This window comes from Vitis riparia, chromosome 13 (assembly GCF_004353265.1).
Source record: "Vitis riparia cultivar Riparia Gloire de Montpellier isolate 1030 chromosome 13, EGFV_Vit.rip_1.0, whole genome shotgun sequence".
In the NCBI taxonomy this organism is placed as follows: Eukaryota; Viridiplantae; Streptophyta; class Magnoliopsida; order Vitales; family Vitaceae; genus Vitis; species Vitis riparia.
In genome coordinates this window covers 3,585,272-3,598,344 of record NC_048443.1, presented here as the reverse complement: position 1 = coordinate 3,598,344, position 13,073 = coordinate 3,585,272, and the positions used below count along the sequence as shown (strand labels likewise).

General features: G+C 29.1%; 1 protein-coding gene across 1 annotated transcript; it reads right to left on the bottom strand.

Annotated features, from left to right (window-relative positions):
* Positions 1–6,163: 6,163 nt before the first annotated feature.
* Positions 6,164–7,920, bottom strand: LOC117927908. Its single transcript, XM_034847633.1, has 2 exons — positions 7,627–7,920; positions 6,164–6,646 (listed from the first exon to the last, which is right to left on the bottom strand). The coding sequence occupies exons 1-2, from the start codon at positions 7,918–7,920 to the stop codon at positions 6,374–6,376; spliced, it is 567 nt and encodes a 188-aa protein (XP_034703524.1). The 3' UTR covers positions 6,164–6,373.
* Between the last annotated feature and the right edge of the window lie 5,153 nt (positions 7,921–13,073).

Here is a 13,073-nt window from a genome sequence, read left to right as displayed (position 1 = left end):
TTAGAATAAATATGTATTTGGGAATTTGAAATATTTTAATCATATTTTTATGTTTTTTAATATATTTTAAAAATAACTTTTATGTGTGAAATTTTATTTTTAATAATTTTTCATATTTGTATAATTATTTTTGAACAAGCAAAAATAACTAAAAACAATTAAAAAGATATTATCTAAAAACATATATTTTCTATTTTTAAGAATATAAAACTATTTTTTTTTTTTAAGGAAGTTAACATATTTTCTTTCGATTACTAATTTAGTTAATTTTTTTAAATAATTTATTTCATTTTGTAAATAATCTATTAGTAGATTAGTTATATTCTAGGTTATAATTTTAGATAATTAGGAAATTTTTCAGATTCATATTAAACAAATTATTTACAAAGGAAACAAATTAGTGATTGAAAAAAAAATATATGTTAACTTCCTTATTACAAAATATAGTAATCCTTAAAAAAATGGACAAACATTTTTTAATTATATATATTAATTCTTTTATAAAATGTAAACACTCTGTGACACTTATTTTAAAAAGATAATGATTTTTACAAGCTATTTAAAATATTGAAATATTAAAAAAACTTCATTACCTTGAGAATTTTAAAAACAATTTTAATGACATAAAAGTAACTTACTTAATTTTTTTATAAGAATTACTATATTTTATATAGAAGATATTCCTATTTTCTATTTTAAAAACAGAAAATAGAAAATATATGTAAACCAACGCTAAACTCATTTGTTAAATAAATGAATTAACTAGTAAAATTATAAAAGTTGTAATTTCAATTGTTTAAAACTCAATTTGACTTGGAACTTGTTGAATCATCAATATAAAATTTGCTATTATATTTAATTTGATAGTAATTTAATACATACCTTTTTTTAAAATAATAATAAAAAAATAAAAAAATAAAAAAGGAAGATTGAAGAAAGTTTGGAAGCATACCATGAACCGTCAAAGCATTTTATATAAAAAGTATTTACAGGGAGAAATACTTAATATGAGAAAACATGATGAAAAATGAATTGTACATTAAATAACATTTAAGATTGAAAAGATAGATGTTTCTTATAGTAATTTATCTCAATTTTAAAAAAAAAAAATTCTATAACTTGAGCAAGTGCATGACTTGAGATTCTACCAAGCTAGCCAATATAACAATTTTTTTTAAACAAAAAGAGAATAAAATTAAATAAGATAAGATTACCTATTGCATATATCATATACCATAATTCATCATCTAGCATTCCCACACATAATTCCACAATGTGAAGGGCTAAAAAAATGAAATTAGCTTCCAAGGATATCAAGAATGGAAAAATCTTGTCGAATTTAAAGAATGGGGTTTGATTTGGAGAATTTAAAGACGAATGATGAGTGGTTACCCAAGGTCTACAAAAATAATGCGAATATTTTTTTTTCCACCAATAGTATAGCAATCCTCATGATTAGAAGGTCTACATTGATGTATTAGCATTCATAAAGATGGGTTGAATAAAGTTGATTTAGGTTTAGTACCACGAAGTCTTGAATACAATGTGTTTTGTGCTAGTGCTTAAGAAATGTGATGCAAAAGGCATCAAGGATCACCATTTCTTAATAATTTATTTGGCATTTCATGTAAGCTAATAGGTAAGGTCTTGGAGAACATATTTAAGAAAAAAAACAATAATAAAGTAGCATTTAATTCTGAGAATGACTTTTGGAAAGTTTGATTTTTAACATAATATTGCTTATAGATAATGAGACTTTTGATTTTAAATTGAAGAGTGTTCATGTTGATATATATATTGGTGTTGAAGAAATTAGTTTCAAGTAGAAGTATAGGAGGATTAAGTTTATCAACACTACGATCTAATTCTCTATATTGAAAAAAGAAAAGGTTTTTCACCAATCTTACTAGTTTCAAGAGAAGACAATCCCTTTTCCTTATATTTGTTTGTGTAGAAACCTTGAGTTATGTAATTCAAAGAGCCATCAATAATGGCTTCCTTTAAGGCTTTATGACTAGGGAAATAATGTTGAAGGGGTATAAATTTTTTATTTATTCTTTGCTAAATTCTTTCCTTTGATAGGAAATGGTAATGATTAATTGTTATGTGTGAGGTGAACCTTCTTTTCTTTGAGGTGGTTCTAAGTCTTAGAATGAATAGAAAATTTTATTTTTGAATTAGGGCGTGAGAACATGAAATTCTTAGTTTCAATAGTTGATTGAAGGTAAGGCATCTGACATCTATGTACTTGGGCATACCTTTAGATGTTCCTTTTAGGTTGGTGTTAATTAGGTACTTAGTACAAGAAAGGATCATTAGAAATTAACTTCTTAGAGAAGACAATATTTATCTAAGGATAGAGACCAACTTTTATTCAAAGTTGCCCTTACTATCTTCTCAATTTATTTCATATATATGGAAGAGACAATTCTTTGGAAAAGAAGATTCATCTTATGAAGTGTCTACCATTTGTTTAGAGAAACAAATAGAAGTTTTGAAAGTTTAAAGCCTTTTAATACTAAACAAGGTATTACTTGGAAAGTAGCTTTAGTGATTTATTGATGAATGGGTTGATTATAAAATAAATTAAGTCACCTAAAGTAAACTGGGGATAAAAAAGGATTTAGGAAAGGGATAGATAGAAGGGTACGAGAGGATCCACATTGTCTAAAAAATGTTCAAAGTCTTGCATATCTAACATGAGCATTACTATAGAAAATAGTTGTTGGATTGTATTTTAGTCATACATGTAATATGATAACTCACATTTTCTATAAGATAAAAGTTTATAACCCTCGTAAAAAGGTACTTTCACATAATATTTAAATGTATTTTAAAGTCAAGACAACTAATGGACTTAAAATGAATCATGTGGTGGATAAGAAGTATGTCATACCCACATGAGATCATGGATGTGTTGTCTGCTATCCATTGAGCAAAAATGTTTTCGGTATGCATAAGAAGTGACTACTCTTATAAAATGTGTAGATATATTTCATAGGGCGCAAGCTCAAGGTGAATATTTTAGAATGTGCAAACACACCACCTAATGTAGAGATTTCTAGTTGACACTCATAAGGGTTGACTACTCTAAAATGTGTAGATATCTTTTAAAGACAATATTTAGATAAGATAACATCTAAACAATATCTAGACAACATTGATGTCTTGACACATGCTATATAATGTGAAAAATGCTTTTTAAAAGAGACCATATCTAAATAGGACTTGCATCTTAACATGTCCTGATAAAACACTTTTAGACAAAATTTGTGTCCTATGGAATGTGTTGATAACTTTCAAAAAATGATAGTTGTATGGATGAGAATATTATTGTATGATATTGTTATAGTTCATTTTTATAGAAATATTTTTTGTCATTCTTAGATGTGTCTTAAGTGTTTATTAGTCATTTCTTTGATTTCCAATGTTGATTTTAGTTTTTTGATGTAGCATCTTGGTTCAATCAATGTTTATGTAGGTGGTATCTTGATTTAAACAAGGAAAACAATTTATTTTAGGTCATTTCGGTCATTATATACATTGAATAATAAAATAGGTAAGTATCTATACACCTTTTGAGGATCTTCGGGATCTATGGTCCTACCCTATTAATTCCTTACATAAAGAACGATACATATGTGAACATGCATATATTTACTTTAATGTTGTACTAACTTTTTTCTTTTTTGTGATATATAATGTTTTTAACAAGTATTTTGATTCTATTGTAAATAAGGGTCAAATAATTTATAATTAACAAATCAAGTTATTTTGAGTTGTCATTGAGAGTATAGACTTGAGAAACATGGTGCTAAAAGGAAATACTATGAGCATCTAATTTGCAAATTCCAGTCTAAACTTGTTAGATGCAAGACTATTACTTTGGGATTTATTTGAATTCAAGGATTAATTTCAATTAGAAACTTTGAATTCCTAACATCACAATCTATTTTATTATGTTTCTTTCTAGACTTTATTGACCATCCAAGAAGGATCAAACTTTATTATTTTTAGCCTTTCCATAATAACTTTTAACATGTTGTAAGAAATGGTACATCTCTTTTTGGGTAAGCACTTTTGAAGATTCATTATCTCTAAAAAGAATTTTTATAAATTCCCATATTTGTACAAAATTCAATATCGCAAAAGGTGACATTATTAATAATGTTAGTAATCATACTTTTCATACAATATATGTATTTTCAACAATTAGTGAAGTACAAATAAGTTTTTGACATTATTCATGCCTCCAAAATCTATCACAACTCATTGAAGCATCCTCCATGAATTCATCTTTTGACTTAAACTTTACTTAAAGACAAAAAAAAAAAAGGATGGATTTCATGATGACTTGACATCTAGTAATATAATTCAAAAAGGTCTTGACAAACCCATTTGGATTTTACAAAGGCAATGGACTTTTATGAGACCTGCCCCCATTTTCTTCCCTTCCTTGTCTTATTTTGATGAAAATTTGCCCTTTTCTCTTCCTTCTATTTTGCCTTTCTTGCCAAATTTCTATCTTAATTCAAAATTATTTTTTGGGTCTCTAACATTAAGGCAGTGTGTCACTTCATTACTAGGATGGGAAGTGTATAGAATTTATAGAACCTATAAAAATTTGAAAAATTGAATGGGATATGAAGAAGTACATGGGGCAGACATGCTAATCAAGCATTCCGTTGGCTTGCAAATGTGAAATTATCCTTGGAAAATGTATCGATAGTAGATGTTGATGACAGTTTTTCAATGAGGGCCAAGTTGTATACAAGCAGCTTTCTAGCTTGCAAATACATTCAAATGCAGTTCACAAGATATTTAATTAATGTATTTCTAGTTCTTTTATATTTTTTTATGAATTGAAAAGAGTTTTATAATTTTAATTATTATAATATTATTTTATTTCTATGGATTTGATGAAAAAATTGGATGTTTGTCCCTCATAGTATAACATATCTAATTTCTCAATTTCTAAAATTCCAATGGACTAAATAAATAAAAATATAAAAATAATTTTTTAAAAAATCAAAACAAAAAATAACAACTTAGATTAAGAGTACATTTGTCAATAATTCTAGAAAATGTTTTTAATTTTTTTTAACACTTGAATAATAAATTTTTTAAATGTTAGAAATATTAAAAACGTTTTTTAAAATCATTTTCAAATAAACTCTAATTTTTATTAAATATTTTATAATTAAATATATATATATATATAAAAGTAGTTATATTTGACCCATTAAAATTAGTTTAATTCTAAAATATATCATTCAAATAATTATAATTTTTTTGAATATGGGTATTTCATTAATATTATTTTAACTTCAAAATCTATTATTTTAATTCTTCTCATTTCTCAAATACACCAACACCCTATTTAAACCACTACCTCTCCATCCCCTTCTTTATAATAATTAAGTACATCATCCTTATTTATCTATAAAGTTCAAATCTAAAACAATATTAATGAATCTGTAGGAATCTTTAAGACCAAACTAAGTTCTTTTGAATTTGTTAGAATATAAAATATTATTTATATGGAATTTAGTTTCATTTAGTAGCATGATGCTTACCTTTGTGAAACCTTCAATAAAATATACATATATTATATAAAAATATGACATTTACATTAGTTTTTTTTTTATATCAAATAGAATAAGTATCTTTTATTTCAAAAAATTGTATATGTCATTACACAGTTTATGAGTCAATACAATATCTTTGTTCATCTTATTACCCAATAATAAGTGGATTTCACATATAACTTTAAAACAATTTGTACTTATACTGTCAAAACGAGAAACGAATTATAAATCTTGTATAAATGAGAATTGAGAAAATAGAAAAATTGAGAAAACCAGAAAAAAATAAAATAAAAATAAAAAAATAAAAACTAGAGAAAGACTAAAACTAGGCTTTTCTTACTTGAGATATCCCTTAGACGAGGTATAGAAAGTCTTATATAGACTTTAAAAATGACTTTCATCACTTGTCTTTAAGACGAGTAAATGAAAATTTATAAATAAGCTTTAATTTGGTGATCATTTGTCACCTTATTTATAACATTAGTAATTTTAGCATAAAAAATGTGAAACGCTCACTTATGTGTACACTTAATTGTTTGATATAACATCTTCGTAATTAAACTAGAAAGTTAAAATGGGCAATATCGTCCATTTTCATTACCATTTATTTCTATAAAATTTTCATAACACAAGTGTACCAAATCCTAACTCCTAGCAAAATGTTCCATTAATTGGCGCAACCATACAACTATAAATCTGAAAAAACATTTTCATGAGAAATCTTACTAGTTGAACAAAATTTAAAGGTTACCTAGCTAGAAGGAATGAAATTAAGAGAACTCAAATCATGGCAATTCAGCTAAATCATGACCACCATGGTTGCCGTTTGCCAATTCGACCGGAGGATTATGTCGATCAAGTGGGAGTTTGATTTGGCCTAATGAACCTGCAGGGACAAGCTTGAGGTTCTCACAGTTGCAGATCTCTATCATGAATCCATCTGGGTCATTGAAGAAGAGTTGGTCGATTGCAGTTCCATGCTCATCCTTTATTGTCCTCTTCATGTACTTTATGTTGAAGTCCTTTAGTCTTTGCTCCATTGCTTCCATGTCTTCACACTGAAACATAACCACACATGGCTTAGTAATTACCTTGTTTTTCTCTCTTCCGTTTGAGTACATATGGCCTCTAATAGACTAGAGTAAAACTCAACAAAAAGCTATCAAAGCGTAGAAGATATATAACAAAAAAACTCATTTTCAAAACGTTAATGAGTAGGGGGTGGAATTGATTTCTTACCCATGTTCCCTGTTCTAGCCTTCTAAACACGGTCTTATAAAGTATACATGGTCTTCCCTCTTTTGATTTAGAGGGACCGGAAATTTATTAGCTTCAAAAGATATGTTACTTAGAACTAATTACCCTTTTAAAATAGGACTCTGGTTATGGTTGTCCAATCCTCCAGCTCGATTAAGCTCAATGCTTGGCTACCCAAAGAAAATGACTCTCTTAATCTGCTGAAAGGATTCATCAACAAAAAATTTGTAGAGTTTTGACAAAAAAAGTAGGTTTTTTTTTAAAAAATAAAATAAAAATCAAAACCATAATACTACGATTTTAAGGTTAAAAGTAAAAGTTGTCAGCAACGGTTTTGACTATTTTTAAAAAAGTTCAAAACTATAGTCACCGATTTTATGATATGAAATTCTACGTAATAGAGATCCAATATTTTTTTTTTAAAGGTCTGCTTTTGGACAAAACTCCCAATCCCAAACACTACCCTAGGTTCATTTGTATAAAACTCTTTCCTTTAACCCTCCACTCTGCTCCATTTTCAAATAGAGACTGTCAATATGTAACAATTCCTCTTCTCCTTATTTTCAGAATCCAACAAACCCTATTCAAATATCAAACAGTAAGCATAAAAAAATTGCAGCAAACCAAAATCAACACTAAACTCACTGATGAAAATGCTGAGAACATATCTAAGTTGTTCTATTTTAGTAATTTTTTTCTCTTTAATTTATTTTCATCCAAACAGAAAAACAGAAGAAAAACATTAAACTGATAACTTGCAATAGGCGGGTGTGAGAAGTACCTGGAAGGAGATATGGTTGTCCATGGGGTCCAAGTGATCTCTATCAGGCAACCTACAGTAATCCTCTTCCTTAGCCTGCACCAGGTGGATCCCAACCCCGTAGTTGAACAGCCACGCCCCATCAAAATGCAGAACCTGGGGCCTCTGAATCAACACAAACCCTAGAACCTTCACGTAGAAATCTATGGACTCTTTCACAGACCTGCACAGCCTAGACACATGGTTGAGTGCCATCGGAGGAAGCGCATGCTCTTGTTTTTCTTCTCCATTGATCTGATCTTCTGTCTTCTCCATGTGGGTGCAGGTGGTGGTGAGAGCTCATGTGAGGTGGGTTTTTGGAGGGTTTAAGAGCCATGGCTATGGCGGTTGACAGGTGGAGATGGAGGAGCGGTGTGGAGGTGACGCGTGGTGGTGGGGTGGTATGCACCTGTGAGTAAGAGATGGACGCTGATGCATGGCCTTTGTCTTTTACTTGGTTTTAAGAGGTGGGGTTTGGAATTAATTTTTTAATTGGTACACTGCAAACACCTTTTGTAGGCACAACATTCTTAATGTCTTCCATAGGATTGCCAACTAATTGACTCTAATATTATAGATCAAGTATCGATTCTAGTACCAATATCGACTCTAATATCATGAAGTAACGAGCCATATCTAATTATATAGATATTATTTGTTCTAAGTTCAAAAGAGCTCTCACAACTTTAAAACTCATTTATAAGGTTAAAAGAAGTTCATATTTGTATAGTATTAGGAACTTTCTCTCGTATTCGATACATTCATAGTATTTTTATTCAAAGTATTTTTAATGAAAATGTTCTTTTTAAAAATGTTATTTAAAAAATTACTAAACTAGAGTGTGTTTAATAGTGATTATAGGAAATATTTCTAACATTTTTAACACTAAAATTTTTTTATCTTTTAAGTATTAGAAGAGCTAAAAATGTTTCCTATAATCATTGTCAAACTGGCTTTAAAGAGCGTGTTTGACAGTGACTTTAAAAAGTATTTATATCATTTCTAATAGTTGAAATTTTTTATTTTTTAAGTATTAGAAATATTAGAAACACTTCCTAAAATCACTGTCAAATACATTCTAAGAGTATGTTTGATAATGATTTTAGAAATTGTTTTTAGCTTTTTTAATACTTAAAAAATAATAATAATAATAATAATAAAAGTGTTAGAAAGATTAGAAACACTTCATAGAGTCATTGTCAAACACACTCTAAGAGCTCATTTGATAATGATTTTAAGAAATGTTTTTAACTTTTTTAACACTTAAATTTTTTTATCATTTAAGTGTTAAAAATGTTAAAAATATTTTTTAAAATCACTATCAAATGCACTCTAACTGTTTTTCCAAAGAACATTACAAGTAATTTTTTAATATTATATGTGACTTTTAAAAAATTTAAAAGTATTTATGAATTTTATTAAATACCTAATTTTTTTTTCAAAAATACTTTTTAAACTAAAAACTCTTCTTAGAATAATTGTCAAACAAACTCTTAACATTTATTATATAAAAAAAAAATTATATGTGATTTATTATGAAAAAAATATAAGAAAAATAAAATATAATTAAAATTTATTAAAAATTGTATAGTTTTTAAATTATTTAACATTTGCGTAAAATATTAATTTTTTTTTAATTAAGTGTTGGTACTTTTATGAGTAAATATCTTTTAACTTCAAATTACTTTTTATAAAAGGATGCATCAATAGTTGGATGACAAGAACTTGGGTTTGAGATGGACACTTATTCTTGTTCCAATTATATAATCTTTTTCCATCCAGTCCCAAACTTAGGGCAAGACATGTTGATGAGTGCTCATATTCGTTTACAAAAATAAGGATAAACTTGCTCCTATATCGTCCCAATTCCGATGTGTGTCGAGATGGCGGGATTGAACTTTCAAAAACTAGCCACATTACATCAATCCACAAATCCCTAATGACCAAATTCACAATCTTTGTTCCATTGACACCATTTTTTGAAAGAGCCAAAATGGTTAAGAAAATTTTGAGAGGCCCCAATGGTTCTTTGAAAGAAAAATGTTAGAAATAAAAGAGTGCACAAAGATGAAAAGTTCCAAATCCAAAGATTCAATACATACAACATGGAAAAAGAAAATGAAAGGGTTTGAGGCTTGAGATAGATTCACACTTGGACCAACACTTGGGGAAGGAAGGTTGATACGCGAAATCAAAACCCAAATTAGAAAGAAAATAAAATCTAAAGTTTTTACAAAAGTCAAATATCTTTGAGTAGACCCCTGTTAAAGTGAGGGCCCCGGGGGAGAATGGAGAGGGGGTTTTTTTCTTACTTTTTTTTTTCATTGCATTTTTTGGAGAGTAGAGTGGGCCCCTTCTCTAGGTAGAAGACGTGCAGCTGCAGGTTGGTAGTTGGAGAGGCCATGCTGCTGAGGTGAGGAACAGGGAGCGTAAGGGCAAAGGGTTTTAGGGGGAGGAGGAGATTTTTCTGGGGAGGATTTTTTTCCGGGAGCTGAGGCTACTACGGAGGGAGGGCTTAGAGGAGATGAGCTAGAGAAGAAGGAAGCGGGCTGGCTGGAGGCAGCCTGAAGGGAAGAACGTAAAGGTATGACTTCCATTAATCTTTGGTTTTTCTTCTATTTAGTAAAGAGTTTTTCTTTCTCTCTTTTCTCAAGATTTTATGTGGATTGCTTGACATGTAATATGGCTTGTATGGGTTCGTTTTATCATTTCCCATTGTGCTCTGTTTGCCGTTTTCTCATGTTCTTGATGCCCTGCCATGGTGAACACCATACTTCTCTATTTTGTCGGAGTTTTTATACCGGAGAGCACCCACAATCGCAACCTCAGGTGCAGTTGGTGCTAGCGCGGGCAGGTGCTGGCTGGTGCTGGCTAGTGCTGGTGCTGGCTGGCGTCGCCGCTGACGCCGCGGGGAGGTGGTGATCGTGCTGAAGCCAGGCGCGGAGGGAGAGGCAAGCTGGAAGAAAAGGGAAGTCTTGGGCTTGGGCTTGAGCTGGGGCATTAGGCCCAATCCTATATTGGCTTTGGTTTTGGGTTTAAGTTGGAGCCCAAGCCCAAGGTTGCTGATGGAAGGCCCAATTACTCCTTATGCTAGCCACTCTCATGGCCCAAGTCCATGATGAGTGAGCCCATTTAGTTACTTCATATCCTAACAAGTTTTAAGTCTTTAATTTTAATAAATTATTAGCTTATTCATGCATTGTCATTTTACTTATTTTATTTTATTTTTTATCTTCACCAATTTAGTTAGCTCAAACTTAAAGACAAATTATTAATTATATTTTTATTTCGAAATTTATACTATTCGATTTCACTAGCTTAAACATTATGATTATTAATTATTATTATTATTTTGTATGAATCTATTTATCACCTTTTAAAAATCTCATTCGCTAAAACTTAATTCTAATCCTTCAAACACTCCATATTTTTTTAATTTAATTTTTCAATCCTAATTTAATCTTTCACTAATTCGTTTAAATCTTATTTTCATTAATTAGAATTATTATCACATATTTATCTAGTTATTTAAAGTCTAATCCTTCGAACATTTCATATCTTAATTTAATTTTTCAATCCTAAGAATTCCACAATTCGTTTAAATTTCCTTTTTATCAATTAGAACCATCATCCCATATTTATTTAAGGTCCGATATTTCAAAAGCCTCAATTTAACTTTCAACCTTAGAAATTCTATTAATCGCCTAAATGTTATTTTCGTTAACTAGAATTCTTATCCCCTGTGTTTTTTTTATTATTCATTTAAGGTCCAACTCTTCAAAAACCTAATGTCCTGACTTAATTCTCAAACCCCTAAAAATTCCAAATTCCTTTTATTCGGTTTAAATGATTATTTGCGTTAATTAGTATTATCATCCTATATTAGTTCATTTATCCAAAATCCGACCATTTAAAAAGATCCAATGTCATAATTTAATTCTCAATCCTAAAATCCTACTATTTGTCTAAATGTTATTTTCTTTAATTAGAATCAGTATCTTATATTCATTTACTTATTTAAAGTTTAATCCTTCAAAAATCCCATGCCTTAACCTAATTTTTCAATAATTGGTTTAAACCTTATTTTCATCTATTAGGATCATTATCCCATATTTATTTTAGTAATTTAATCTTTCAATAATCCGTTTAAATCTTGTGTTCCTCAATTGGAATCATTATCCTATATTCATCCATCTATCTAGCCTAATTCTCCAAAAATCCCACCTTTTAATTTAATTCTTCAATGATTAGTTCAAATCTCATCTTCATCCATTAGAGTTATTATCCCATATTCATCTAGTTATTTAAAATCTAATTCTTCAAAAACCTCATGTCTCAATTTAATTTTTTTCAATCCTAAAAATTCTACAATTCGTTTAAATGTTATCCTCATCATTTAGAATCATTATCCCATATATATTTAAAGTCCAATCTTTCGAAAACCTCATGTCCTAATTTAACTTTCAATCCCAGAAATTCCATTATCCGCCTAAATGTTATTTTCAGTAGTTAGAATTCTTATCCCCTATCTATTTATTTATTTAAGGTCCAACTCTTCAAAAATTTAACGTCCTAATTTAATTTTTAATCCTAAAAATTCCACTACTCACTTTCTATTCGTTTAAAATATTGTTTCCATTAAGTAGCATTATTATTCCATATTATCTATTTAATCTAATCGTTAAAGTTCAATTCATCAGAACCCGACTTCCAAATCTAATTTCCAACCTCAAAAGCTCCGTCGTCCATATATCGTCGTTTAATGATTATTCTCGTTATTAATGCTATCCCATCCACTCGCTTATTCAGTTATTCATATATCAAAGATCTCATCTCTAAATAAATTCTTAAGTTTTCAATCTCTAAATTCACATCTTCAAATCTCTAAAATTCCATCTTTCGCAATTATTTACCTAAACTTTGTTACTTCACCATCGTTATTATTCCATCCCTTTACTTATTCACTCATCCACTTATCCCCTCATTTAAAATCCCGAACTCTCAAATCATTTTCAAAGTTTCCAACCTCGTTCAAATTTAATTTCTAAAAATTCTCATTCCCGCATTTAATTCATGAAAGTCCGATCTTCAAATAAACTCTAAAATCCCAATTTTCTTTAAATAACTTTCGGGACTCCAATTTTTCAAATGAATTTCAAAAATCCGATTTTCTCTCAAATAGCTTAATTCCATTCTGGTCTTCAAACAATCTTCTGCTCCTCTTGTTTTTAATAAGCATGAATGAATTTTTCGTAATTCCAAACAATAGAATTTATGAGATTAATTCATGTAAAAAAAAGGGCTTTGGTGGGGGCTCAACATGGGTGACTTCATGATTGATTGATTGATCGCTTGCTTTGATTATCATACGTGATTGATTTACCCTACTCTTTGACATACATGCGATTATTCCTAAATTGTGCACTAAC